Source organism: Heliangelus exortis, chromosome 19 (assembly GCF_036169615.1).
Source record: "Heliangelus exortis chromosome 19, bHelExo1.hap1, whole genome shotgun sequence".
Taxonomy (NCBI): Eukaryota; Metazoa; Chordata; class Aves; order Apodiformes; family Trochilidae; genus Heliangelus; species Heliangelus exortis.
The window spans coordinates 11298105-11325643 of NC_092440.1; the positions used below are offsets into that span (position 1 = coordinate 11298105).

General features: G+C 44.3%; 2 protein-coding genes across 4 annotated transcripts; one reads left to right on the top strand and one right to left on the bottom strand.

Annotated features, from left to right (window-relative positions):
* Positions 1 to 327: 327 nt before the first annotated feature.
* ANAPC5 (anaphase promoting complex subunit 5) lies at positions 328 to 14431 on the bottom strand. Its single transcript, XM_071763573.1, has 17 exons — positions 14162 to 14431; positions 13965 to 14044; positions 12978 to 13087; positions 12647 to 12842; positions 11435 to 11501; positions 10275 to 10376; positions 9110 to 9300; positions 8163 to 8244; positions 6636 to 6725; positions 5557 to 5738; positions 4944 to 5079; positions 4623 to 4697; positions 3720 to 3841; positions 2475 to 2582; positions 1826 to 1973; positions 1047 to 1209; positions 328 to 667 (listed from the first exon to the last, which is right to left on the bottom strand). The coding sequence occupies exons 1-17, from the start codon at positions 14363 to 14365 to the stop codon at positions 453 to 455; spliced, it is 2271 nt and encodes a 756-aa protein (XP_071619674.1). The 5' UTR covers positions 14366 to 14431; the 3' UTR covers positions 328 to 452.
* A 2996-nt stretch (positions 14432 to 17427) lies between these two features.
* RNF34 (ring finger protein 34) lies at positions 17428 to 27398 on the top strand. Of its 3 annotated transcripts, none has more exons than XM_071763195.1 (6): positions 17428 to 17560; positions 21441 to 21659; positions 23009 to 23398; positions 23719 to 23775; positions 24006 to 24207; positions 25642 to 27398. In XM_071763195.1, exons 1-6 carry the CDS (start codon positions 17546 to 17548, stop codon positions 25827 to 25829), a joined length of 1071 nt encoding a protein of 356 aa, XP_071619296.1. In that variant the 5' UTR covers positions 17428 to 17545; the 3' UTR covers positions 25830 to 27398. The 3 variants fall into 3 exon arrangements, with proteins under 3 accessions (XP_071619296.1, XP_071619297.1, XP_071619298.1); XM_071763196.1 differs by lacking the exon at positions 17428 to 17560 and adding an exon at positions 17842 to 17972; XM_071763197.1 differs by lacking the exon at positions 17428 to 17560 and adding an exon at positions 18122 to 18371.
* The last annotated feature ends 141 nt before the right edge of the window (positions 27399 to 27539 follow it).

Below are 27539 nucleotides of genomic sequence, written 5' to 3' on the forward strand. Positions count from 1 at the left end.
TGTAGACAGGTTAAAGGCAAGGACATATTTTAAATGAGACTTCCCATTCCGTGCCACTTAAAACAAGCACAAAGGAGCTTTGCCTGCATTTTCCACTATTTTTTATACCCTGGTGTTCATAAAGCCAGCATTGATTCTGAAAATGTCACTACTAAGAACAGATATTATTTCATCGTGACTGTGCTGCTCCCCTCAGTGTGTTTATAATGCAGTCAAGAGAGTCCTTTCTTTTTTTCCCCCATTCAATTCTTAATTTCAAGTACAGAATAAAAGTGGGATGGGTGGAAACCTGTGTTTTCCCTCAAGTCATTACAAAGGAAGTGCAAGTTTTTTTCAATAGAAGGCCATGATTTATTGGCAGTTTGAAACACGGATGACTGAATATAATAAAAAGACATGAAAAAAAAAAAAAGTAACAACAGGAAAACAAACAAATCTCATCTTTAAATGCATTACTTGAAGGAATTGATTAAAGGGACACCATGTGCTGGCAGCTCCTGATGCAGCTGACGGAACAACATGGCACATTTGTTCCTTTCCTGGGTCTTGCCTAGGGTGTGGAACAGTCGGGCTTGGAAGTAGAGAACATCTCTGAGCTGCTCCTTGCAGTCCACTTTGGCAAAGTAAGTCTTGGCTTCATTTAGATTCAGGATAGCAGATTCCAAAGCTGGGGAAGAAAGGGGCCAGTCATACTTAAAATAATATCACAACAACAACTCCAAGCAATACAGCTCAATCTTAAGGAGCCCAGTTATAAATTCCTCAGTTTTTCAAAACAATTTGTGTCTTAGCAACATGGTCTTTGGTTCCTGTTCTTCAGCCAGTGCTGCAAAATACAGTTGTGCAAGTATGCAGATAAACAGAAGTCCATTTTAAACACTGCATGTGTTGAATAATTCCAAATGGATTTTGCTAACTGGGTAACACACTCTGCAGTATCAATTTAAACTTTTTTAACAGTGCAGCAGGACTCCAGCATATACACTGGCTTGCACTTATTAACTTCTGAGCAGAGTTTCAGTGAGGAACACTCCCCTTCATCTTACCTTCAATCTTCTTTTGTGGAGTGTAGGAAGCTGCAGAAGCCACCTGACATTTGGCCACCAAGAACATGGCACAGCCTTTGTCCAGGACAGCTCCATGGGCCAAGACAGGTTCTATTGCCATGTGCAGAATATTCAGGGCTTGCTCAGGAATGCCAAGGATCAGCTGAAAGAGAAACATTTGCTGGTCTAATCCTGGAATCCACTGATTCCAGAGCAGCTTCTTCTGAGAAGACCAATATAAGCCACATCTATTTCTAATAATGCAATGCACTACAGACAAGGCTGTAGTAGGGTTTTTTTTCCCATAATCTTCTTTAGAAACAAAACTTATTAGTAGAAATGAGCTGCTTCTGAAACAAGTAGGCATGGCTCCTCCACCAGTCAGTGCTGACAACCACATCTCTTGCCAGCACAGAATAAACCACATAACTTAACTCCATTACAGGCATTACTTGTGATTCTAACACAAGCTGTGTTACTAGAAAGCCAAAATAGTAGCAGGAAAAATAATTGGATAAATGAAGGCTGGGCCAAGTTATGCTTGCATGTGTATATGTGTATATATGTATATAAGTAACTACATATGATAGTGATGGACAGGAAACTCAACTTCTCTTGATTTCCTCAGAAGAATTTACATTTAGAATATATTTCTTCAGAATCACCAATCTAATTTCAACAATTTTGTGCTCTTAAATCTCACAGGAGTACAACCAGCATCCGGATCCCCAGAATAAATGTTGCCCTTACAGCCCTGTGAAAACACAGATCAGACATACCTGGGAGAAAGCCAAATTCAGCACAGTTTCAGAAGCCAAGTACTGGAGACTGTATTCTCGAGAGAGGGCAAGAGCCTGGAGCAGGACAGGCAATGCTATGGTGTGACAGGAAGCTCTCCAGTAGAGCTCTGCTATTGACAGCAGCACACTGAGCAAAACAGGGAAAAATTACAAATGTTTTCTTTTGATGAAAGATGTCCACTTGTTTCCCAAACAATTATTCCATCCATGATGGCACTGCTTTTACTATGAATTTCATTACTGCATAAACTTTAATCACACCCCTAAGAGGAGATGCCACTGATATATGGAAGATTAAATAGCACTGTCACTACTCTGAAGGTCAGCACCACGTACAATTACACACCAAAATTTCTATTTCCTATTTATTTTGGATGCAGCATTTCCTTTTCCCATGAGCCTTCACAGAAATCTAAAATAAGTTTAATACCTTTTAGTTTCCACATTAAAAACTACAATATTCCGAGGATTCCTCCATACCAGGATTGATAAACAAAATTATTTTCTAATCTCCAAATCAAAAGAGATAATCTGAAGACTAGTGAATTGTCTGCACACAGACAATTGAAATGGCTGATTCTAATCACTGCAAAGTGGTTTTAATACTCTGAAAATGAAACATTCTTACCTGATCACCATCTCTGTGTTCTTGATTTTCTGGCAGTGGACCAACAATTTCTGCAAAAGTTTGTGTGCCTCTGACATTTGATTTTGGGCTTTCAATACAATGGCTTTTCTGCCGTGGTAGAAAGAAAACATCACTGATCTGATTTTTGATTTTAGATACAATTCTGCTCTTCAGAACAGAGTAAAATAAGTCTGTATATTGTGACCTCTGTTAGTTGTCACTGTGGACATCCAGACAGAGTGCACACAGGATGTGCACACCAGCAGGGAGAAAAACAGACATCTCAGACACCATCTGGGCAACTCACAGGTAGAAAGGCTCAAATTCATAAAACAGCTTCAGATAGAAAAAAGGGACTGCCAAAACCAAAGGCCTAAAAGGCAGCAAAAGTGGGAAGACATGCAAGCTAAAAAGCACAAGCAATTATCTGGGAGAAAAACAGGTAGGGGGGTAAAGCAGCTAAAATTTGCTTGAGCTAACAAGGGGACAGTGACAGGAAAAGAGCAAGAACAGGGAAATGAAACCCAAATCCACAGCAGCAGGGGATGTGTATGAACACCCTGAACACAGACACTGAGTAGGACACATAAAGATCAGAGAAATCACAAACAGTCCAGTTCCAGGACAAGCATCAGGTCCCACAGCTTGAATACTGATCTTCCAGCTTACCAGCACTGGCTGTTTTGGGGTGTTTTGCCTCATTGAAAAATTAACAAGAAATTGCTTTTATCACTAAGTTGGTTTTCATACTCACCAAATAACAAGTTCTAACCCTAACTATTTCTGACATGTCATTCTCACTTAGAAACAAGAACACATCAAGGTGAAAGAAAAATCCTATTGTCCCATTTCTAGAATCGGGGACACAGATGAGCTCAGAGAAGGGCAGAGATCCCAAGCTATTTGACATAAAATTCTGCTTTGTGCTTAGGTTCAAGTATAGGTACCACAGCAGATTTTGAAGAAGGGTTTTGTGTTCTCACAATCCACCTACAGCTCTAGAATAACACCAACTTCAGCAGTGCTATTCCAGTTCTTAAAATGTCCAGAGAGACAACCAGAAATTGTTACTGCAGGACATACTCTTCATGGAATAAGCACTACAAGGGGAGACACCATGACTGTAATTAGTTCTGGAAAGGGAGGAACATGTAAGCACAGGTGACTGCCAACAATCATTTTGTTAAATTTTTCATTACCTTCAGGGGACACACCTGGAGTGTGTGCAGATTCCTGGTTTCTTACCTGTACACACCTTCAATGCTGTTCAGTGCTGTAATTCCTGCTACAAGAGAATCTGCTGTATGATATCTGCCATCATTCATGGCTCTTTCAAACTGTATTTTCTGATCAAACAGCATCCAGAGCTAAACAAAGAACATCCAGGAACAAGTTTTAGTAGTTGTGCCACCTTATTTTCTATCTCCAAGCTAGAATTTACTTTTTTTAATGTGGATATCTTATGTCTAGACACAACTAACCCCACTGCCCAGTTTCTGGATTCACTACATTAATGCCCCCAATGGAAATGTTCTAGCTGGATCTGGAAATGTTCTAACTAATCTATTCTGGATTAATATTTCTAAAGATCACCTATATGACTGCATTTTAAGTTAAAAAGCTCTTTTAAATCCTTACTAATGCTTGGAAACAGGCTTATTCTGTAGAGAAAAGAGAAGCCACAAACTATTTAATGGAATCTTGAACACTCCAGTGTAAACACTATCCTACAGACTCATGTCTTTCCCACAGTCACACAAAAACCTGCTCATTCTCTCAGTTATTTCTGGTCTATAATATATCAAAACAAGCAGCACTAATGAAACAGAAGGTTGAAGCTCCAAACCAGTGCAGAGCATTTAATTCCTACATGTGCTCATTAATAAGATGTATATTAGGACATTCCTATTTAAACAGGTTTTTCTTAGGAGGCTACAGTGAGATGTCTCAAAAGACTGAAAACAGAGGCACCTGTTTCATGCTCTTGTAGAACAGTCTTTGCCACTAAGCTTCCAGTGAGGTCATGAGCCAAGTGAATTGGCAATCGTGTAGCAGAAAGCATAAAGAGGGAAGAATTCAGATGCATGGAATTCAGATCCTGTTGAATAATAGTTATATCATTTACAGGCTACATTATAAATATTCTACCTGTGCATGCTGACTATTGGGAGGAAATCTTTCCTTAAGATGTTTCAGTATCTCAGAAGCAGCTGCAAAGTATCCCTGAAACACAGAAACAGCACTTGATGAACATGCACTGGGGTAAGCACCACTCCCCTTTATTTCAACACAACCTTCATGGAAAGAACTTGCTAAGCAAAACCCCTCTATTTTCTTTGCCCCCAGTGCAGACATAAAAGGCAGAACAAAGCACAAGCCAAGCCTCACATTTTCTGTCAGTAACTCCCACACGTCCTCTCACCCAAATGACATTTTGTGCAACCAGCTACAAAAAAAACCAACCCTCACCTGCTCTGCATGTAGCTCAGCCAGGTGACACAACACTACAGCAAAGGACTCAGTGTTGTTCTGCTGAACACCCACGTTCACGGCCTCCAGACTGTTCATGCTCAGCAATGTTTGGGCTTGTTGAAGTGCCATGGTGCTTGTGCAAGAGAAACATCTTTAAGCTTTCAAGCAACAGCCAACCACCATTTTTAATTTCTGATCTTGTTGTGACAACATTTTCTGAAATGAAAACTTGTATAAAAAATGAAACAAAACCTGCTCTGTGTCCAGGAACCTGCTCTGAGTCCAGGAACTCTGGACTATGCAGGCAGATCAAGCAGTACATACTGGAAGCTGCAACAGTCTAACCACAGAGATGCTGAAAATGGGGGCACAGGAACAATGTGTGTACCATCTGCTGCTGCTACATGGAAAGTGAATCTCTTCTCCAGTGTGAGTTTGAAAGGAGCACAAGAGAATGGAAATGACTGCACTCTGCCTGTACCAAATCCCAGTCTGATTGCTTTGTTTCAGTGCACTGGAGGGACAGTCACTTGTTACACCTATATAAATGACCCAAAATGTGCTAACAAGTACCCTGAGCTAACCCCAGAGTTCAAAAGAAACAAGATACCTGCGGCCATACAGCCTCCAAATGGCAGTTTTCTGTGCTAGACTGATATCAATAAGCTCTGACAAGCTGTGTTTCCAGTGCAGCAGATCAGAATCTTTTAAAGCATCCATTAGTTTGTTGGCAGCCTTTCCTGCAAAAGCTCTTCGCTGAACCAAGGACTGTATTCCCAGGGAAGCAAGATACTGGGCAGGAGAAGGGGAAAAACAATCAGCATTGAAAGACAATAGAGTACACTACATTTGCAAATTGCAAGGGTTCTAAATGAAGAAAAGAACCCCAAAGGAATAAGGTGTGATGTTACTCAGTGCAGACAAAGGAACAGTGCTCCAGGCATTTCTTAAAATACCCACTCATGCACACCCACACATATGTGAATCCCATTTTGTTAGATGTGAAAGGTAATTTCTACTCCTCCACACAGGACTTGTACCTCTAATGAAAAAATATGTGGAAACACAGAGCCTGCCCTCCCCTTCCCCACCAAGTGGCCACGTCTGCTCTCATCTCCCAAAATCAGCAATTTAGCTTCTTTTAGAACAGTTCTCTTAACAAAGAGATTGCAAAAAGAAGATAGAACTAAACACTAGGAGCCAACAGATTCAGGGCACAGAACTATCTAAGGGGTGGGCTGCCTTGCAAGATTTCACAGCTGGGACAGAGCAGAACAAGTAAACATGAGTTCAAAGTCCTGCCAGAGCAATCAGCACTGAATTTCAGGGAAGGTGGAGGCATGAGAACCTCCCTTGAGCACCAGCAGATTGCACTGTGGGCCTGAGGCCAAAATGGTGCATGGGGCCAGGGTAGTAACCACAGGGAGTTCCTCTGCCTGAAAAACAAACAAGTAAGGAGGAAAACCAGTAAGCCTTGCACTAAGACACTGGCATTAAACCAATTAACTCTGGTTTGTTAACACGAAGAGTAAAAATATTAGAAGTAGGGAGATTCTGGAGTGTTAAAATACATTTGTTTAAATGAAGTTGCTTATTTTGAACAGACCAGCCACAAAACCCCATCGTGCCCACTCCTCTTGCCATGTGTTTGTCCTAGCACAAAGTTAAGGGTGAGGGTGTGGGACTCACCGGCAACCCAAAATGTAAAGATTTGTTCACAGAGTGCTCCAGCAGAACACAGCTGTCAAATATCTTCTGCTCCAAGATGTACAACCAGCTCTAGCAAGGGGAAAAATGAAAATATCATTGCAAACAGTTAGTGGCTGCAGCACTCCCAGCTTCTCTGATCACACAGAATGCACAAAAAACTCACTGGAAACACAAACCAGTCTTGAGAATTAATGTGACATGAAGGAGAGCAGTGTAGGTGAAAGAGACCTGGGGGTCCTGGTAGACAAGAGGATGACCATGAGCCAGCAATGTGCCCTTGTGGCCAAGAAGGCCAATGGCATCCTGGGGTGCATTAGAAAGGGTGTGGTTAGTAGGTCAAGAGAGGTTCTCCTCCCCCTCTATTCTGCATTGGTGAGGCCACACCTGGAGTATTGTGTCCAGTTCTGGGCCCCTCAGTTGAAGAAGGACAGGGAAGTGCTTGAAAGAGTCCAGCACAGAGCTACTGAGATGATTAAGGGAGTGGAACATCTCCCTTATGAGGAAAGGCTGAGGGAGCTGGGTCTCTTTAGTTTGGAGAAAAGGAGACTGAGGGGTGACCTCATCAATGTTTTCAAATATGTAAGGGGTGAGTGTCAGGGAGATGGAGTTAGGCTTTTCTCAGGGGTGACCAGTGATAGGACAAGGGGTAATGGGTGTAAATTGGAGCATAGGAGGTTCAAGTTGAATATCAGAAAAAATTTTTTTACTGTAAGGGTGACAGAGCCCTGGAACAGGCTGCCCAGGGGGGTTGTGGAGTCTCCTTCACTGGAGACATTCAAAACCCACCTGGACACGTTCCTAGGGGATGTACTCTAGGGGGCCCTGCTCTGGCAGGGGGGGTTGGACTAGATGATCTTTCCAGGTCCCTTCCAACCCCTAGGATTCTATGATTCTATGATTCTATGAAGGAAACTTCTCTCAAGTGCTGCACAGCAGGAGCTGCACAAGTGCAGCTGGGCTGGGACACTGGTGTGGCAGCAGGCAGCACTGGAGGTTCAGAGCAATGCACACAAAACCTGTAACCCAGTGACCTGTGGCAAGCAGTAGCTCAGGAGTGTGATACCATCTGTGCCAATTCATTATAACAATTAATGTTAATTACAGAAGAAAACACAGAGGAACCTAAGTCTTCCCCTCCTCCTTTTTGTTTGCTGTTTACTCTTTAAGAATCCAACAGACAATAGAGAGGAAGTTTAAGACACACTTTGTATCTTTTAAACACACAAGACTAAACTTGGGAGGGGAGATCTTTGTACTCTGAGATCACAAATTCTGCTTAAGAAAGTGTTCCTGAGTTGTAACAAAACCATCCCAAGATCTTCCTACAGCTGGGGGCTCTGGGAGACTCATCTGCCAGGAGCAACATCACCCCACTGCTGGACAGTTGTGTTTTAAATCCTGAAGCATTTGCTGAGGTACTGCTGTAAAAACAGTTCTGCAACAGCTCCCTGAGAAAAGGTAAGACAGAGAAAGGGGAGTGAACCTCCATTTCAGCACAGCTCTTACCAGGCAGTGCTGCAAGCAAACGTGGTCATTAGACTCCTGTGCAATTCGGATGGCTTCCTGGAGAGCAAGTTCAGCCTGTTGGCTACCAGCAAAAAAAGGGAGAACACATCAGCATTCCCACAGTGCTCAAAATACAGCAGTAGGATAGAGAGGAATATTGATCTAAGTTATGCATATTGCACTCAGGAGATAATTCTGATTTGATAGACTGCTGAGAAAGCCTCTACTTTCCTCCTAGCACTGCAGCAATATATTCTAGTCCTGAGGGCAATAAGCAAGAGGGCATCTGCAAGCCACTGTGTAACCCCCTCAGGGGGCTGTCAGAGGATGTGCTGAGCTGGCAACATTAAGTATCTGCCTGTGTAGAAAAAGCTGTCAGTGCCCATGCTGCAGATGTCCTTCCCATCTCCAGTCCTTTCACATGATGCAGCCAGGCAGCAGTCAATAAATGGAAGCCACATATGGGGATGGGTAAGGCAGCTTTGTCAATAAAGTAACACCCACCCCTATGGCATTTTAAAATTAAAAAGAGCTCAGCTGGCTGCTTTTTTTTATAATTAATTCTTTTTCCATTTCATCAGCTCGATGCTGATTTGAATGTTAAGAGAAAAACAAGCCCTCTTTCTTGAGAAAATAGCTGAAAATAGGTAATCACGTCCACTGAGGTCATGGAAATGTAGCAACCAAGAACTTAAATACCAGGGAAACAGTTGCAACCCAACACAGGCACTCCTCTCCTCTTGCTAAGTTATTATGGGAACAAAATAAAAACTAACCAAAACAAGTCCAGATTCCACGAAAAACCCAAACCCCAATTATTATCACATTAGAGAAAGTCCCTTCTCCTGAACATCGAGATTTTCAGAATGAACAAAACTTCTATCAATCAGCCCTTGGGAGATGCAACAGGAGGACTCTCAGCTGGGTGATACAATGTAGTAACTTACTAATGACCAAAGCGACAGTGCAGAGCAGCCAGGTTGAGGGCAGCGTATCTGAGGCTCCGGCCATAACCCTCGTCCCCGTTGCTTTTGCTTTCTGCTCCAGTGAGAATCAGGCGGTCGAAATAATGGAGGAGGCTGTGGGTTGAGCTGAAGACATCCTGCACTCTGAGGCTGTTCAAATAGCTTAAATAATGCTAAAAATCAAAGGGAAAGAGGTTTTAACTAGGCAGAACCATTAGAATGAAGTTTTAATGTGCATCTTCTTCCTGAGTGCCTCAGCAGTGCAAAACAAATGGCCAGGAAAGTGGTTGATGAGAAGCTGCAGCACTACTGGTATTACCTGTGAAGAATTTCTGTAAATCCTGGATAAAACTGGCTGTTTTCCATGACAGGATCTTCCATGTGGTGTCATACAAGCCAAGGTCTGGCTGCCAGAATTATCCCACCCAGTCTGAGACCTCTACAAGTGTGGAATCCCTGTATTTACACACTAAGCAAGAGGGGGGATGGAGGGATCACTCCCACTGTGTCTGCACTCAGGGAGACACTGAGAAGCACTTTTGAGGATACATCTCCAAAGGAGAGCAAGGAAAATCCTGTCAGCCTCAGCCCAGGGTTACTGGGAGAAGAGTTACTGGCAGAAAAGAATTGACTAGGAACTCATGGGACTGGCTCAGGAATAAGTTGTGGAGGAGCAAGGCAAATGCTCCCAGCACAGGTCTGGAAGCAGCTCTCAAGGTGAGTTGCCTGCTGCTTTTAGTATAAATTCCTATGAAGCACCAGAAGTAAATTGAGCATCAGTAACCAAACCCAACAGATATTGCATTTATTGGTGTTTCTTAAACTGTGGGAGGACAAGGTCGGAAATTTCTTGGGAAAATGTACATAAAGGAAATAATTTTTAGATTTAGTTCAGCAAGAATGCACTCAAAGTCCCACCAAAATTAAGAGGATTATATCTGTGCATAAAGCCAGATATACTTGGTTTAATTAAGGTTTCTGTACCTTCAGGAGTTTCAGTTGGAATTACTAAACATTTACATGCAACGCAGTCACAATTCTATCATCTGCTTATGCTTCAATACAGAATAAACTGCTCCCAAATAATCCCATCCTAGAGATCAGAAATCCCTTTACAACCATTTTGGATGAAGAAAAAGGTACTTACTGCTTCAGCAAAGTCTGGATTAAATTTTAACAAGTTGTTCAATTCCTTTTGTAAAGATGCTGGAGTAAGAGCCTTTGTTTCATCATTCTTTAATAAAGAAGCCTGGAATAAAGATTGAAAACTACAAGTAAGATAAGTAACTCAATCTGGAGGGTCACAAATGCCTTTTGATACACACTTGTCAGTTTGTTATCTACTTGCAGAGAGCATTAAAGATGATTTTGTAACAGCTCTGTGACACTGAAATATCAGTGGCAGTTTTATTCTACACTGAATTATAGCATTTACTTTCCAGAGACCAGGGAGACCAAGTAAAAGAAAAGCTCATCCAAAGAACTGTGTAAAAGTATTTCAAGAATTCCATTTCAGTTTCTCTTTGAAGAGCTAATGCAAAGGAACACTCACTAGAAATACATCCATCTCCTCACCAAAAAAAATTTTAAAAACCAGAAAAATAAAAAAAATAAAATCCATAGCAAGTAGATTATTAATAAAAATTACAATAATCTAGTTACCAGAATAAGCATTACTGAATATTGAATAATAAAAAGACTTCATATTTCAGAACCCACCTAAACATCCCATTTCCTCTATAATACACTATTTAGAAAGTGGAACAGAGAGCCTGTGGGGCCTTTGGGGCCACTGAGAGATGCATCTGTGTGTGTGCTGAGTCTTTCTGCTGGAGGCAACTGCAGACAAATCAATCCAGGGCCAGTTACTGATCAGCTGAACACCTGTGCCCAGTTGCTGGGGGGATCTGAGAAGAAACTTTGAACTTATACAACATCTCATACACATTTTTAATGATGTGGGGTTGAGGTTTTTTTTTCTTAGCAAGATATCATAAGCAGGCAGTGCATTTACTGACATTGGTGCCCATGTGTATTTTGTATTTAGCAGCTGGAATAATCAACACAGCTGCACATGGAATCTGAGGGAAGCAGTGAGAGCTGAAGCAACCTCCTCAGAAACAAAATCATCCTCTGGTGTGCATGTCCAGCTGAACACCCTGAGCTCCAGGTGCTCACACTGAGCAACTACAAGCAAGAGAGCAACCAACAGATCTAAGAAAATATCTTATTTGACACCATGGACAAAACTGAGGGTGAAATCCATGTTATGGATCATTTACTCAACTGTATCCAGAATTAACATACCTGCTGGGAAAGAAAATACTCTGCTTGTTTCTGGGAAAGAGGTCCACTGCAAGATATCTCTTCTTCCCTGATAAAAAGCACTCTGATTTAGAAACATGGGCAGTGAAGGACAATACATTTTATCAGACATTCCACATTTCTACTTTATAAAAGGAGACTAAAAGGAGAAAATAAAGAATAAAATCTACTACATCCAAGTTAGGAATCCAAGTGATTTCACAGTTTAGTTGTAGTCTTCAGCCTGCAGAATTTGGGCTGCACATGAATCTTACCCTAAATAGATCTAAAACCCAGAGAAGACCAGCAGAGTAAAAAAATTTGGAGTTGACATATTCCAATGGTTTTGCTGTTTTTCCTTTCTCCTGAAGACAGTCACAAGGAAATGAACTGGCACTGTGGCCACATCCATCACCCCCAAAAGCAGCTGTTGTGCAAGAACAGACAGAAGTGTTTCCCATGGAAAGACAACACCTCCAGCACACAGCCAGGCTGCCCAGGCTGCTAACTGACTGACTCATGCTGCAGCAGAACATCCAAGCTTTTATCAGGAGGGCTCAGAACATACATTTCCAACATATGGATACACAAAATGCTCTGGGGATTGTTCTTACAGGAGAGCAGATGCTTAGTAGGTGAAAAGCTTCACTTTTTGCTTCTCATTTTTTTATGTAAATCAAGGTGAGCCTTCTATTGGGCAAAAGGAGAAACCAAACCCATGGAGTTTAACTTTTCCTTAGCAAGCAATCTTTCCTCCCTGGGAGCAGAAGCAGCCTCTCCAACAGCTTTCTCACATCCCACTCGAGCAGAGCCAGAGGAGCCACTCAGCAGTGGGCTCTGCAGAAGGGAACCGTAGGCAGCATCCTGCCCTTCAGCCTCTGATTCCCCGAGCCAGCAGGAGGGGGCACCGCCATCTTCTGGGAGACGCCGAGCAGAGCCAGTGCCGCTTCCAAATGTCACCACGCGGTGGCACCAAGGAAACGGAGAGGCCACCGCGCTCAGCCGGCGGGAATGGGGCTCAAAAAATCAAGGATTCGTGTACACTGCATCTCGGAGTCACCAGCGACAGGACATGCACAGGACCTGTCTGCAGCATTCGTGGAGTTCGGAAGGTTTAACCTTGAGCTGAAGTTGACTTTGATGTGCAAAGAGCTAATCTGAAATAAGATTAATTCTCTTTAAAAAGTGGGAAAGACTTTAAAATCAAAGTATCACCTTAGAGGTGCATCAAGTTCTTCTTTCTCCATTTTCCCCTCCATTTCCTCTGTGTTGGTCAGCTCCATATCACTCTCATCCATTCCACTTTTCTTCTCATCATTTTGGAAGTACTGCTGGAGTGCAGTGTAAAGTTTATAGACCTGACTAAAGGACAGTTTATTGTATGCCAGGATCATGTGGCGCAGAAATAAACCTGCAAAGGGAAACATCAGTCATGACAATCACCTGGGAGGCTGCTGCTGCAGAGAAGAGACAAGAAATCATAATAACCAGAAGCTCAGCTGACAGATTTCCCACCAAATGTAGCTTATGGATAACAAGCAGTTACCTACTACACTTGTTTTATGGACTTCTGGCTCTGTCCCTGAAAACGAGTCGGAAAGGTCATCAAAAAATTGTTCCATGTCTTTCAGTTCTCCTTCTGCCATCAGTTTTAACCTAAACATGGAAAGAAAACCCCATTTTTAAGATATTCCTATCATGCATCAGTTAAAATATTCTATTTAAGGTATAGGTGGAAGAACAAACACAAACAAATGGCAGTGAATTTATTGGGCCCAGAAGGTTTTTCTACTCGGCAGCCAAATCAAAACATATCAATAATAAGCCAAGTAACAATCAGGCTTTTCTTTGGCTTTTTAAAGTTCTTTTAATAAAGAGAACAATTAGAAAAGTCTGACATTCTTCTAGCAGAGCAATCAGGCACCCAAAATAGACTGAGCTTTAACTCCTGCTGTTCAGTGACTTGGCTCATGTGAAAACAGCTCCTCTGTACCACAGGAGGTTTGGAACAGATGGCCTCAGCTCTTGGTTGCTGCTCCTGTCAGAACTTGTTTGTGAGGACTTGGAAAACTGCAGAAGTGCACTTTTTGCTCCAAACTCATGACTTTTTAAACTGCACATCTACACATTTCAGAGCACTTCCTCACAGATCTCAGAGCAGGGACAGATAATGCTGAGCACATCCCCAGCTTTCTCATCTTCCACAGAATTCACTTTCCCAACACCAAGCACACAAATTCCAGGAGGGAAGGGATGGGAGCAGCTCCTCAGCCCCCTGCAGCAGAGCAGCCCTGGGCCCTCACACAACCAGAGAATGTTTTAGGTTCCAAGAGACCTCCCAGCTCATCCAGCCCAAACTTTGACCACAGTCAGCTCCTAAACCCTGTCCTTAGGGACCAGCTCCAAACGCCTTTTAAATTCCTCCAGGGACGGTGACTCCTCCATTCCCCCGGGCCCTTCCAGTGCCTTCCAGCCCCCTCCCCGAGCCCGCCCTCCCGGTTTAAGTGCGAGGAGGGGAGGCCCCGGCGCTCACCTGATGTGCACAGAGCTGGCCAGGTGCGAGCAGCACTCCTCGATGGCCTTGCGGAGTCGCGACAGCGGCATGTCAGGACCCTGGGGACGGAGAGCGACATATCGCGACACACCACGACACAAACGCCCCCCCGGGGGTCACCTTCCCTCCCTCCCTCCCTCCCTCCCCTCAGGGCCAGGCTCACGCCCGTTCCCCACCTGCAGCAGCGGCAGCAGCAGCCGGTTGAGCCGCCGCCGCTCCAGCAGGTCCAGCTGCGTGCCGGTGCGGCCCAGCTCGCTGAGGAGCACCAGCAGCGCCATTTTGTACGGGGTGACCCAGTCCTTGATGCCGAAGACGTTGGCGTGCACCACGCCGTTGGTCATCATCGGGTTGAAGTACAGACTCTCGTGTACGCTCGCCATGGCGGCGCCCGCCGCGCCGTCTCCCGGGAAACCCGCCCGACCCGCCGGCCAATCGCCGCCGCCGCTGCAATCACGTGGGCGCCGCCGCGGCCAATCAGAGTCGGGGCTGCGCGACGCCACTGAAGGGCCGGTTGGGCGGGCAGCGCTCGGCGGAGACGTTCCGGGGTGAGAAGGATCCGCGGGGGGAAGCGGGAGGGCGGCGGGGATCCCCGCGTTACCGGGGGGATGCTCCGAGCTTCCACAGGCGGTGAAGAGCTGCGGGCAGTGGCTGTGTGGGTCGGACACAGCCTGGCATCTCCGGCCCCCCAGCAGCTGGTCACAGCTCCACTGACATGGCCTCCACTGCCCCTGGGGGGCAGCCCCCAAAACCGTGGCCTGGGAGGGCTCGGGAACTTCGGCCATGGAAAAATCCAGGAAAGGATTTTCTGGGATACAGGGGGAGAGCGGTCATGCCCCGATGAGAGCGTTTCCTTGGAGGGGACTGGGAAGTGAATTCACTCCCCTTGATGGAATTCCTCACGAATGGATTGTGTTGGGATAGGGCTCGTTCCACACATCAGTTTTTATTTTCTCAATAATTGGTTGAAATACTTCATTAAGACATTATGTTCCCAGAGAAAACACTCCAATTATTATAACTGTTCTCATTTTTGGTAAGTGAGAGCAAAACAAAACTCAGTGTTAATTTACATCTGCCTGTCCCTGGGGGTTTTGGATGATTCCTCCTGATTCATCCTGGGGGTGATGAGAGGAGGAGGGAAACCAAGCGTGGAGTAATTTTCTAGAATATTTATATTTTAGAAACTAAATGTTGTAGTTCCTTGCTGCTGGCACAGTTACTGATGGCTTCCTAGGCCTCAGTGAACTTTAGCACTCATTGAACAAGAGCTGAACAGAAAACCCTACAATACAAATGTGCAACAACCACAGTGATCACCTTATAAAGGTCAACTTAGTGACATTTCCTGAAAATAAATAATGATGGCTGGGGCAGAAACACTGAAATGGCTGAGTGGCTTGGAAGGGGGGGGCTGGAAACGAGATAAAGGCTGAGCTGCAGCTGATGTGTGTGGAACTTGGAGAAAAAAAAGGAAATAAGAGACATCTGCTCCTGACATTTCTGTGCAGTGCTCTGAAGCCAACGTGCAAACGCTGCCAAAGTCCCTCAATATGTGCTGTGGCTTCAGAATATTTAAATAAACTCACACACGTAAAAAAACAGCCCTCAAAATAAGCAGCAAGAGATGATTTTGGTCTTGTAAATTCCAGATTAGGCTGTGCAATTGAAAAAGTCATCTTTTATCATGCCTAAAAGAGGCTGAGGCCCCCAGTAACACACCTGAGCATCTGGAGCATGAAATGTCCCCTGCCTGGGTGTGGGGATCCCCCCTGCAGTGCTGCCTCTGCTGTCTGAAAACCTGAAAGGCAACTCCAGAGCACTGCTATGCAGCAGGAATTCTAGAAAAATTCTCCCTGTAAATATTAATGCTGAAATTTCCAATTAAATCCCAGTGATTAATCTTTTTTTTTTTTTTTTTTTTTTTTTAATATTACTTTAAATTTTTTACAACTAGTCACATCAGAACCAAATTCATATTCCCAGAGAGAATCACTTCTCTACCTCACTCTCTTGTGATGTGTAGAACCTTGGGGGATTTCCCAGCTCCAGTGAGCCACCACCATTCCTTATTTCAAGGCAGAAGTAAAGGGGACATCTAGCATTAATAGATTTAAATCTTTTAATGCTTCTTTGGCACAATCCTGAAGGCTCAGTCAGGGCAAGTCTTTTATTAACAGAGCCTCTGCAAATGCTTCTTTTCAGCCTCAGAGCAGCCCGTGGAGTCCCTTGTTTAAAAACAATCAACGTGGTTACAATTTAGACACATTAATCCATCACAAGTGATCTGGAATCACATGTTGGGAATGTGATTCATCAAGATCTGCCCAAATGAAGGTGGGAATGGCAAGTGCAGCTGCCAGCACAGTCACCAGATCTCAGCTCTCTCAGGCCCACGTTAGTCCCTGAAACATCTGTGTTTGGGAGGATCACTTGCTGGCAAGTCCTCAGCAGAGCTAAAAGGAAAAAAAATTTAGGTTTTGCTCAGTTTGGCTCATCTGTGGGACTGAGCTTTTATGCAGCACAAGGAGCTCACATGTTTTAATGTTAGAATATAAAAAATAAAATAAATCTGTGTGATTTTTATCTCTTCAGGGATGACCCTCTTAATTGACAGAATTTAAGTGACACATAAGCTTAAAGAAAACTAAGTGTACTGATACTTCTTGAGATGTCTCAGAGCAACCTCTTGCATGAGAAATGTGGGAAATTTGCCATTGTTTGTTCCAACATTGTACTCACAGGCTTTTCTACTATATTTTTCAGTTGTTTTGACTAAAATGGCAAGCTATTAATGGGGTAAAAAGGGACGTTTTGTTTATTAAATCTTGTGAAAGTTCATAGCACATTATGAGCTTCTTGAATGTAAGCATTTCCAAAAAGAGATTACTTATTGAATTAAGATGAGGTGTCAGTTCAAATCCAGAAGTTCAGCTGCACAAAGTGTGCTAAAGCTGCCAAGGCTGTGCCATTCTCATGGCAATTTACATACTTACTTTTTTTTGACTCACTTATTGCATCTGACTTCCTCCAAAAATAGAACCAGCCTGCAGAAATTATTAAAGAGCGTGTGCAACCTTTTGTGTGGGGAAATTTGATTTCTGGATAAAATTTATTTTCAGCTGCTTTTGTCTGTTCCTCTTTTTGGCAACTGCCTCCTTTGTTCTTGGCCCTGGGAGCTCTTCTGTAAAGCTTTCCTCAAGAGTTAGTTTGCACTGTTGCTGTTTTAAAAATGGCAGCTAGTGGTTAAAAGCCTTAATTTTTTACAACCTATGATTATTTTTTTTAATGTATCCTACTCATAGCATAGAGGAAATAACAGCACCTAGAAGCTAGCGGAAAGTGGAATTTTAAATAAGAAACCTTATTTTCTGTTACTTAAAGCTTTCCACCAAAGGGTTGGGTAGAATTATCAGCACTTTGGCTCTTTACAGGACCCAGGATTTTCATTCTCCTTGTGACCACCCCGGGGCTGAGGCGCCCCGAGCCCTGCACCCCGTCACCCGCCCCGGCCTCAGGAAGGGCTGCGCGCCTGCTCAACTGCACAGCAACAAACCAACCCAATGCGAAACTATGAGGTAAAACTTCTCTCTTATTCCAGTGACATCATCACTTACGCACTTACAGCTCTCTCCGCCCTCTTTTTTCCCTGTTTCAGGGGTATTTTCAACACCCCCCCCCCCCCTCCGAGCCCGCGGAACCTCCGTTCCCGCCCCCGCCAGCACACAGGCGTTTTCTCTGCTCCCATTGGCTCCGCCGGCTGTCTGTCACAGCGATCAGCCAATAGCGTTCGGCGCGGCGGGAAAGTCCGCCCTCCGTGAGGCGGCCCGTTGCGGCGGCGGGCGGGGTGAGGCGGGGCGGGGGCTCGGCCGGAGAGGGGAGGGGAGGGGGGGGCGGTGGCACCGGGAGTCGCCGCGGCCGACGGCTCCCGGTTGAGGCGAGGGCGGTGGAGGAAGCGGTGCGCGTGGCGGTGGTGAAGCGGCCATGAAGGTGAAGAGGGGTGGAGTTGGGGGGTGGGGGTGTCCTCCGGCTGGGAGCGCGTCTTTCTCCTTCGCTGAGGGGAGGGGGGCGAACCGACGCGTGACGGGGCCGGGACCCCGGTGGGCCGGACGGGGCCGGGCCGCCCCTCCCTTCCTTCCTCCTCGCCTCAGGCCGCACTGCCCGGCCGCGATCGCTGTCCCTCCCGGGGCCTGTCCCGTTACCGTGGGACTCCCGGATCGCGTTGCGAGGAGTCCCGGAGCCCTGCACTGACTCAGCAGCCGGGCAGGGCCTGGAGCCACCGCCTGAGGCGGGCCCGGACCCCGCCCGTCTCCACACTCCGCGGCCGATCCTTGCCGGCGGCTGAAGTGCTGGCAGGGCTCCGAACGGGACGGAGCCGGGCTCGGGGCGGTGCGTGTGGGGGGTTGGGCCTGTGAGGGGGGCGGTGGTTGGGAGGCAGCCCCCGCCGGGCCGGTGAGAAGGGAGGGGTACGGCCGGGGATGGGGGTCCCGCTCCCCAGAGGAGCTTCTCCGCGTCTGAGGTTGTCGTTGTGCTTTCGGGTCAGGGCTTGAGGGTTGTGGTGACCCTGTTCGGGGAGTTCCGAGGGGTGTTCGATCCCTGAAGAACCCCCTCAGGATGGATGTAAAGGCGAAATTTCAACCGGGGGGAAAAAAAATTAAAAAATCCCTCCTGCTGCTCAGCTGTTGGTCTGCCTGCTTTGATAAGCACATCCTGCTTGCACAGGAGCAGCCGTGCAGCCTCCCAGCTTCGTGGGGCGGGTGTCTTTCTGAAGTGAAATTCTCATCAGGTTGCCAGAAAACGAGCAAAGTTGTTCGAATTGAGTATTTTGCCCCTATAGGATGCACATAGGGTGTGGAGAGGGAAGACAGATGATGGCAGCTTGTGAGAATATGGCAGGACTGAGTGATGTAGTTGGAAAGACAATTTGCAGAAATTGTCAAAATTCTAACAAATTCTTGAGGGAGTTTTTGTTTTACCATGTCACATTTGTATCTTGTCTTGGTGCTTTTTAGTGTGGCCTGATTTCTTTTACTGAGTAATATGAAGGGTCTAGACAGTGTAATTCAATTATCTGTTGATGACACTTAGTGCACGAAGAATCCAGAGCTGACTTAGGTTAAGGAGAAGATTAATGGTGCCCACATGGTCTTACTTTTTGCTTTAAAATGACTGAATGCTTGGCAGCACATGTAAAGAGATTTATTGTTTGATAGCAACAGTGTTCTTGTATCCAAAATGGGTAACAAAAACTCCCTAAGTATAATTCATTTAGAGTTGAAGGTGAGGTTTGAAAAGTTGTTACAGGCTTTGAATAAAATAAATCTAGAGAAGCAGGTGTTAAACGATGGGGTTGTGATGGCAACTGTGTTACACCCTTCACTGTGTGTCCTGCTGCTGCGGTGACCCCCTGAAAAAAACGTAGTAATAGAATGAAACAAGTTGAACTCAGTCAGACCCTTTTGGTTCTTTGCTCTATTTTCTTGTTATTTGTATGAGGCTGTTTTTAAATCTTACAAATACAAAACTACCTTTCTGCCACTGACAACTTCCCCTTAAGAAGAGAAAAAATATTTTTTCTGAAGTCCCAAGTTTTCAATCTTGGAACTCTCTTAGATTAAATCATTGTGTGTAATTTACTTCTGAAAAGTTAATCATGCCTAATAAACTAGGATAATTATGCAGAGCTTGTTTTCTATAGGGAAAAATGAATATTGATGTGCTTATTGATCTGTTTATCACTGAGAATCAGAAACCCAGTCACAGTTTGGTGATAGTTTAATGATTGTCACTGAAGCCTGGTGACAGGCCAGGCAGGCTCCAAGCCCACGGTGTCTCTGGGAGTGCAGCCACACGCTGCCTGTGCCTTGGCTGGGGCTCAGGGGAGAGCTGCAGGAGTTCATCCCCCTGCAACTCCCTTTGCAGGAAGCTTAGGAAGATTTTTCTCCCCTGTGTGCAGTGCCCACAGCATGGAGGTTTCTTATTATGCCTGGCCTGAACTTTGCTCTTGAAATACCTGTGAAATTACAGCAGTGAGTTTCATTTGTTGCACTTTCATTTGTTGTTACTTTGCACTGTGTTGCCTGTTGTGCAGCTGAGAAGCAAAATGACCCTGTAAAAGTGAAATACCAGGTCTGTGTAGGTTGGAGGGATGCTTTTGATCTTCTGCACTTCGGGGCAATTACATGAAGGTTGTTGAACGTGTTTCTTAGGGCTTCTTTTTAAAGCAGAGTGAAGACTTTCTTCTTACCCTTTGTGGTTTGAAAGAAGAGGCTCTGGTATAGCCCCAGATACTGTGTTAAGTTCCCACATACATAACAGGAATGTGTTTGGTTCAGGGGAGATGTGCAGTTTCATACAGAAATCAGTTTAGTTATTACAGGAATTAATGAATCATCATTACTGAGCTAAAATGCATGTTCTGGTTGGTTTAGGTTTCACAGCCAAAACTACAAGTCTCAAAAGCAATTATTTTATGTCTTCATGCTTTGGAGGGGAAAGGGAAAAAAAAAAAAAGCCGTGCTGGAATGAAAAACAGACCAGTTCTAACCAGAAAAAGGAAAAAAAAAAGTTAGTTATGTTTTAAGGAAGTCATACCACTCAGCTTCCTTCCAGAAAGAACCTGATGCAATTTTCTTTGCTTTTTTTTTTTTTTTTTTTTTAAAGTAGCTTTCAGTGAGCCACATGACAGTTATTAAACATGTGACCTGAACAACTTGGAGTCCAAATTCCGACCTTAAGTAGAATTTGCACTTTTGATAGGGAATCTAGTGCCAAAGGCTTTCAGGAACAAAAAGCAGCATTTTATTTATGCATTTGCAATCTTCTGTTGTGTTTTGAAATCTGATTGTATGACTCAAAGTTGAAATGCAGTCAGTACAGAATAAGTTCATTTAGAGTTATTTTTTTGTCAGACCTTTTGGTAAGATAACAGAAGAGCAGTTTCAGAGGTGTCAGGAAAAACATTTCCCTCTTGGAGAGACTGGACCATAGGTAGTTTCTAATGAAGATAAGTTAATTTGAAGACCCAGAAGCATTTTTTTTAAGAGAGATTTTTATTGTGAGTCATATAAGAGCTGGCTGGCTTCTGGAGAAGATCCTGCTTGGGACAGGTCTGCACTAATTGTCACCACTTGTTGTCTTACTGCCTCTCATCATTTCAGGTTTTGCCCCTCACTTAGCACTGCCTGTTGTCTCTTCTTTGCTCTGCTGCTGCTTTACCTCCTCCAATTGCTGACCCTTTTTGTGGGGAACTCTGTCAGAAAAGGAGTTGTGAAAATGAGCCTCTGGGAAGCAAATCTTACCTACTCCGGTTTGGAGATTGTTGGGCAGTTACAGCCGGTGGAGAGCTGAATTCCTGGTGCTCTGAGCACTCACATGCTTTGGGGATGATGACAGATGGAGTGAAGACCGGGGCTTTCAGTAACTCATTTCCTTGGTCTGCTTTGTGAATGTTTTCAGGCGGGAGCTACTTCCATGTGGGCTTCCTGCTGTGGATTGCTGAATGAAGTCATGGGCACCGGGGCCGTCCGTGGTCAGCAGGCTGGTTTTGGGGGAGGTGCTGGCCCCTTCCGATTCGCACCAAACACAGACTTCTCCGCCTATCAGTCTCCAGCCGCAGCGGGCACTAACATCGTTTGCAAAGCCTGTGGACTTTCCTTTTCAGTTTTTAGGAAAAAAGTGAGTATTCTCTATTAATAATGTTTCTACTCATACAAACTAATCTGTAGGCACGCTGGGAGATGAGTGTGTATTTCCTGTAGATAAGGAAACCCCAGGCAGAGAGCCAGGGAAGGGAGTAAATGCCTTATTCTGAGGTCACAGGAAATTAATGTCAGGCAGGATTAGAAGTTAAGAGGTCTGATGTTCATTAATCAGTGACACATTGGAATCGGTCTGACCTAAAAATTAGCAGATTCTAATTTGTAAGATAAGTCTTTTAGCTTCAGAATTGTGAACATTAAAACAAATCTGGTTTTGAAGATGATACCAAACAGGAGTGGCTGGGTACTGGAATGAAGAAACCAGATGATAGAAAGGCTCAAACCTGACAATGTATTATCACAGCTTCTGTGAAATACTCGTGTTATTTTGTTTCCTAACCAAGAGTAGTTGTCTTAAACACCATTGCACTCCAGCAACCTCCTCCTTCATTTGGAAGCAAGTTGGGGGTTTAATGCAGATAAATAAAATTGAGATAGTTTGTATTATTTCTGTGTATCATGACTGTCCAGCATCATGATATTGTCCACTCAGTGACCTGCAGCTCATTTGGCTGAAAGTGAAGCCTCTCTTCTCTGTTTGTGTGTTCAGTTTTCCCCTTCCTGTGTGTCCTGTTGTTTGCGTGGCAAAAACTTCATTGAAGTTAGGGTTGTGTAGGGATTTTTTTCTGAAGCCCATCTTAATTCACCAAAATCCTGAAAAAATTGAGAAGTTTGGATTTGTCTACAGCAGATGGGATGGATGTCTAAAATCACTGCTGAAAGACTTGCCTGTTTGAGATTTTGTGTGTTGTAGTGAGGCTACTGAACAAAGCTCTCTTCAGAAGTGATGCCTGGGCATTGGGGGCTGTTTACCCACCATGTGATTCATCACATTTAAGGCCTACTTTGAATTCCTTGAATCAATGGAGGAAGCAAGATGTTCTTTAAAGTTTGGGGATTATATCAGTTTTTACTGATAAGAGCGAGTGATATTTAGTATCTTCACAAGTTTTTTAACATACCATACATTTGCCTGACCTTGAGTTCTATTTCTTGCCTATACTACAACTCGAATGCTTTATTCATTTGTTTATTCCCAATGTTTTTTCATCGAAACCTCAAATCATCTGGCAAAAGTGATGGACTCCCTTGGAACACCTGCACAACTGGCTGATGGGGCAGTGTTCTGGACTGAAACCCTAAAAATGATGCCCAAATCGGTGGTGGAAAGATCAGTAGTAAATTACATAGCTTGGAGGAGGAAAGAGCAGGGTCTGGATTTGTTTTCTGTGACATGCAGCTGAATGCTTTTCATTTTCTCCTCAGCATGTGTGTTGTGACTGCAAGAAGGATTTTTGCTCAGTTTGCTCAGTCTCCCAAGAGAACCTCCGAAGATGCTCCACTTGTCACTTGCTGCAGGAAACAGCCTTTCAGCGGCCTCAGTTAATGAGGTTGAAAGTCAAGGATCTGCGTCAGTACCTGATTCTCAGAAACATACCAACAGATACCTGCAGAGAGAAGGAAGATTTGGTGGATCTTGTGCTGTGCCACCACGGATTGGGGGCAGAGGAGGGGATGGACGCTAGCAGCTTGCATTCCTCACGCTCACAGACTTCGGGGTTTTTTACTCATCCCTTTTCTATGTCCGTTTCGGTGTCGTCCCAAGGAGAACTTGCAAACAGGAGGGGAAGCACAGGAAGTGGAACAGCCTTACGGGTACAATAATTAGCGTGGGGTTTATGGTGTATCATTGTTTTTAAAATATTTTAAGTATCAATTGGTGCGGTTTGGGGCAGCAGGAAAAAAAGCCTTTTGTATCTGTCACCTGGACACAGAAAGGTGACCAGGTAAGATTACTAGTTTAGAGTAACTAGGGTTTACTAGGTGTTTAAACTAGGGTTTAGAGGTGACTTAATTTGATGACTGGAAGCAACTGAAACTTCAGTGTGTCATTGTTGCCTGTGAGCAGTTCAGTACAGAGGAAAATATGAGGGGATAATGTATTTTGTTCCTGATGAGTTTCGTTTTGTACACAGGGACAAACGGAAACATCTTCCATAAATAACGAAGAAGAAGAAAGTGCAGAAGAGCAGGTGAGAGATGAACTATCCAAAGAATTAATTTTTTGGCATGTGACACCCTGAAGTGTTTAGATCTCCATCAGCATTCATGATCCCACTCTAGTTCTTCCAGAACTAGGAGTGTCTAGCAGTGAATACCCGTATGTGCTTGTTGTGAAATAATAAAACTTCAGCCAAGCTTAATGTAGCACCACATCTGAACTCAGCAGGACAGTTTAAAACAGACCATTGATATGTTTCAGACCCCTGGATTGTCCAGAAAACGAGCGAGGGCATCTTTGTCTGATATCTCAAGTCTGGAAGACATTGAAGGATTGAGTGTTCGGCAGCTGAAGGAAATACTGGCCTGTAATTTTGTCAACTACTCCGGATGCTGTGAAAAATGGGAACTTGTGGAAAAAGTGAGCAGACTGTACAGGGAGAGTGAAGAGAACCACAAGACACGTAGGTTCCTACTTAACTGTCACTTTCTTGAAAATACTTGTTTTCTGGTTTCCATGTGGTTCTGACAACAGGCCTTGGTATCTCATTCGGTCTGCTCAGCTGAGGCAGCTGGGAAGTGTGTTTTAAGGTGTATCTAGAGTAGCTGAACATTGTTTTAGTGAGAAAATGCAGCTTTCCAGGATTGTGCTGGGTTTTCTGAGACATTTTTCCAAAGCTTTGGGAGCTCAGCTTTCACAGTGAAGGTAAAATTGCACAACTGAGAACCGGTTCCTCAGCAAACGTGAAACTTGGCACTTCTGTGGCCTTTATTAGGTTTCACAAGGCATCAGTGAGAGAGCAGCTCAGTAGCTGTCAACAGACCAGAGCAATTCAGGTCTTTTGCTGTGGTGCAGAATTAAAAGTTACAGTGGCAAAAGCCCAAGTGGTTGGGTCTCAGTCCATCTTTCCACAATGGGGTGGCTCTGTGGCTTGCAGCCCAGTGACTGGTATTCTTCTGACTGGTTGGTTCCTGTGCACAAAGGACCAGCTGAGGAACAACTTTTTTTATGTCATTACCAGCTTGGAAAAGTCCTGCCTGGCTCATCATGGCTGCACCCAGGAGTCAGGCTGTAAAGAACAGGGGACTGTGGTGGCTGGAAAACTTTGTAGCCCTTCAGGGCCACTGCAGCCACTGTAGTAATTGGGTGAAATAATCAGCTAACAGGGGTGGAGAAGGATTGCAAGGGCAAGGGGACTGTTAGTCAAAGTTTGGTTTAAGTCAGACTCTTGGTTTGGTCATAAATGAAAACTGAAACCCAGTCTGAAATCATGCTTTTAAATTATGATATATATATATATATATATATATATATATATATATATATATATATATATATATATATATATATATATATATATATATATATATATATATATATATATATATATAATTTTTTTTTTTCCCCAAAAATGGTCTGATGGAACATTTGGTTATCGATGGGTATGTTTTCTATTTGCAATGCATCTGAACAGGTTTTTTTTCTTTAGCTTTGCCATCTTTATGGCCAACTTAACCTTTCCACTTTTCAGTCTGCCTTATTACTGTGTTTAATTTTCTGAGGAAACCATCCTGTCAGACAAGGTAAGCTGAGTGATGGAAAACCAACACGTGCTGAATTTTAACGCAGGTGGTTATTTCACAGGCATCATGTTCTCAACTTAAAAAGGTCTCAAGTTAAAGAATGAAGCCAAGGATTGGATGTTCACTTCAGGGGCTTTCTAGTTTGTTTTTCTTTGAAGAAATTAAGATTCTTAGCTAGAGGTTGAAGTGTACAAGGAGCAGCACTACTTCATGCTGATTTATCTCTCTGCTATATGAGTGGTTGCCTGGACTGGAACTTAACAGGTTCTCCGGGGCTGGAATGCATGACCTCCCTCCCTCTCTCTTGCTTTCAGAGGGTGAGAAGATGCAGCTGAATGACAACGATGACAACCTGTGTCGGATCTGCATGGATGCTGTCATTGACTGTGTCCTGCTGGAGTGTGGCCACATGGTCACCTGCACCAAGTGTGGCAAGAGGATGAGCGAGTGCCCCATCTGCCGCCAGTACGTTGTACGGGCCGTGCACGTCTTCAAATCCTAAACCAAGACCAAAAAAGGATTTTACAGTCATCCCTGCAGGAGTGCCCGCCCCTGGGGCACAAGTCAGCTTCTTAGTTCTCAACAAATAACATTCTGAACAGCAGGATCTAGGTGTTTGGGAAACATTTTTTTCTATAGCACACTGAGCGTGGCAGTGGGGCAGTCTGACACGACGCTTGTGTACAGGAACAGCGCTGCCTGACTCGCCTTATGAATCCACAAACTGTTTGAGTCAAACTGTTTACAGCAGTTCTTGCTCTCTTCTGAAGAATATCACCTCGAATGACTGTACCCAGCACTTGGCCAGTGGTCACACACCACCTCTGCTTGACCATACTAGCATCTTACCTTGTCTAGCCTCTTAGAAGCAACAGTTATATCAGTTGAATATTCAGCTTTTATGTCAGTATAGAATGTAACTGTTCTGACACTGTCCCTGGAGCAGTGTTAACAGTATAAAATATGCCTGTAGGAAGCACTGCCATGAACTGTACCTGCACACAGGCCCTTAAGCAATCCATTTTATGCTGATTGCTTCCTTCTGAATGTCTGACATTGCACAGGGACTGTCTTGGCCACTCTCTGTACATGTACAGAAAGCTCTCTCGCATCACAGGGCTCTGCCAGGTGGTGTCCAAATAACAATGACTAAGTTTTGGGTTGTGTTGTTTTTTTTTTTTTAGTTTAGGAATAAACTATTTTTTTAAGAAGGGGTATAGTAACCCCATGGTAGTGTGGTCCTCAATCCACTCATGCCTCTGGTAACTGTTAACCTGACACGTGATGATTGTACGCCCTGTGCCGACAACCTGATCGTACTGTGAATACCCATCAGGGTCATCCAGCTCCCTGCTGCTAACATGGAATGTATGTACAGTGTCACCTCCAGCCCCCAGGGCTTCACTGAGGAGAGGGAAAGGAAACACAGTATTGGTTTAAACCCTCCTGCTCACAGGCTCACAGCCAAGGCTGAGTCACTCTTAACACCCCTCTTCCCTTGGCTGCTGAACCACCCAGTGCCAGCAGAAGGGGTGAGGGGCTTCCTGGAGCAAGAAGTCAACTGTCCCTGCAGAGTATCTATGAGGGAGGAGGCAAGGAGACAACAGCAAGAACAGCTTTTAGTCAGGAACAAACTGCTTGGGACTGCCTTCACTGGAAGAAAAAAAAAAAGAGAGGTAAGGGGACCAGGCTGTCCTAGCTGGTGAGCACCAGAACGTCTGTGTTCCCCACAAGATAGGGAAGTGCCAGAGCCAGGGAGGGGCTGCAGCACCCCAGACCTCTTACCTCTGCTACATCAGCACTTGCTCTTGGCTTGTAGGTGAAAAAGCTGGCTTGAAAAAGAGAAAGTATCTCCTCCTCCAAATAAAACATGCAGCTTGGAGACACCACTGGTTATTTTTCAGAAGGGAGCAAACCTCTCCATGGCTTTACTTTTTAGAAGTAACTTTTTAATGGTACTTAATTCCTGGTGTCTCTGTTTGGTGGGTAAGCTAATGAAGAAAAACATAACCCTGTGTTATTTCCATGCTGATCATTAGCCACACAAGCTTAATAAAGATTTGTGATGGGCTTTCTTAGTCTCTGTCTCTTTTCTTACCCAGCTGTGGGTTAATCAGCTCAAGCTTTCACCTTCTTCTTAAGATATGAAGTGTTCCTCTAGACTGCTCTGGGCAGGCTCCAGCTTGAGAAAGGCAAATATGTGAATTTTATT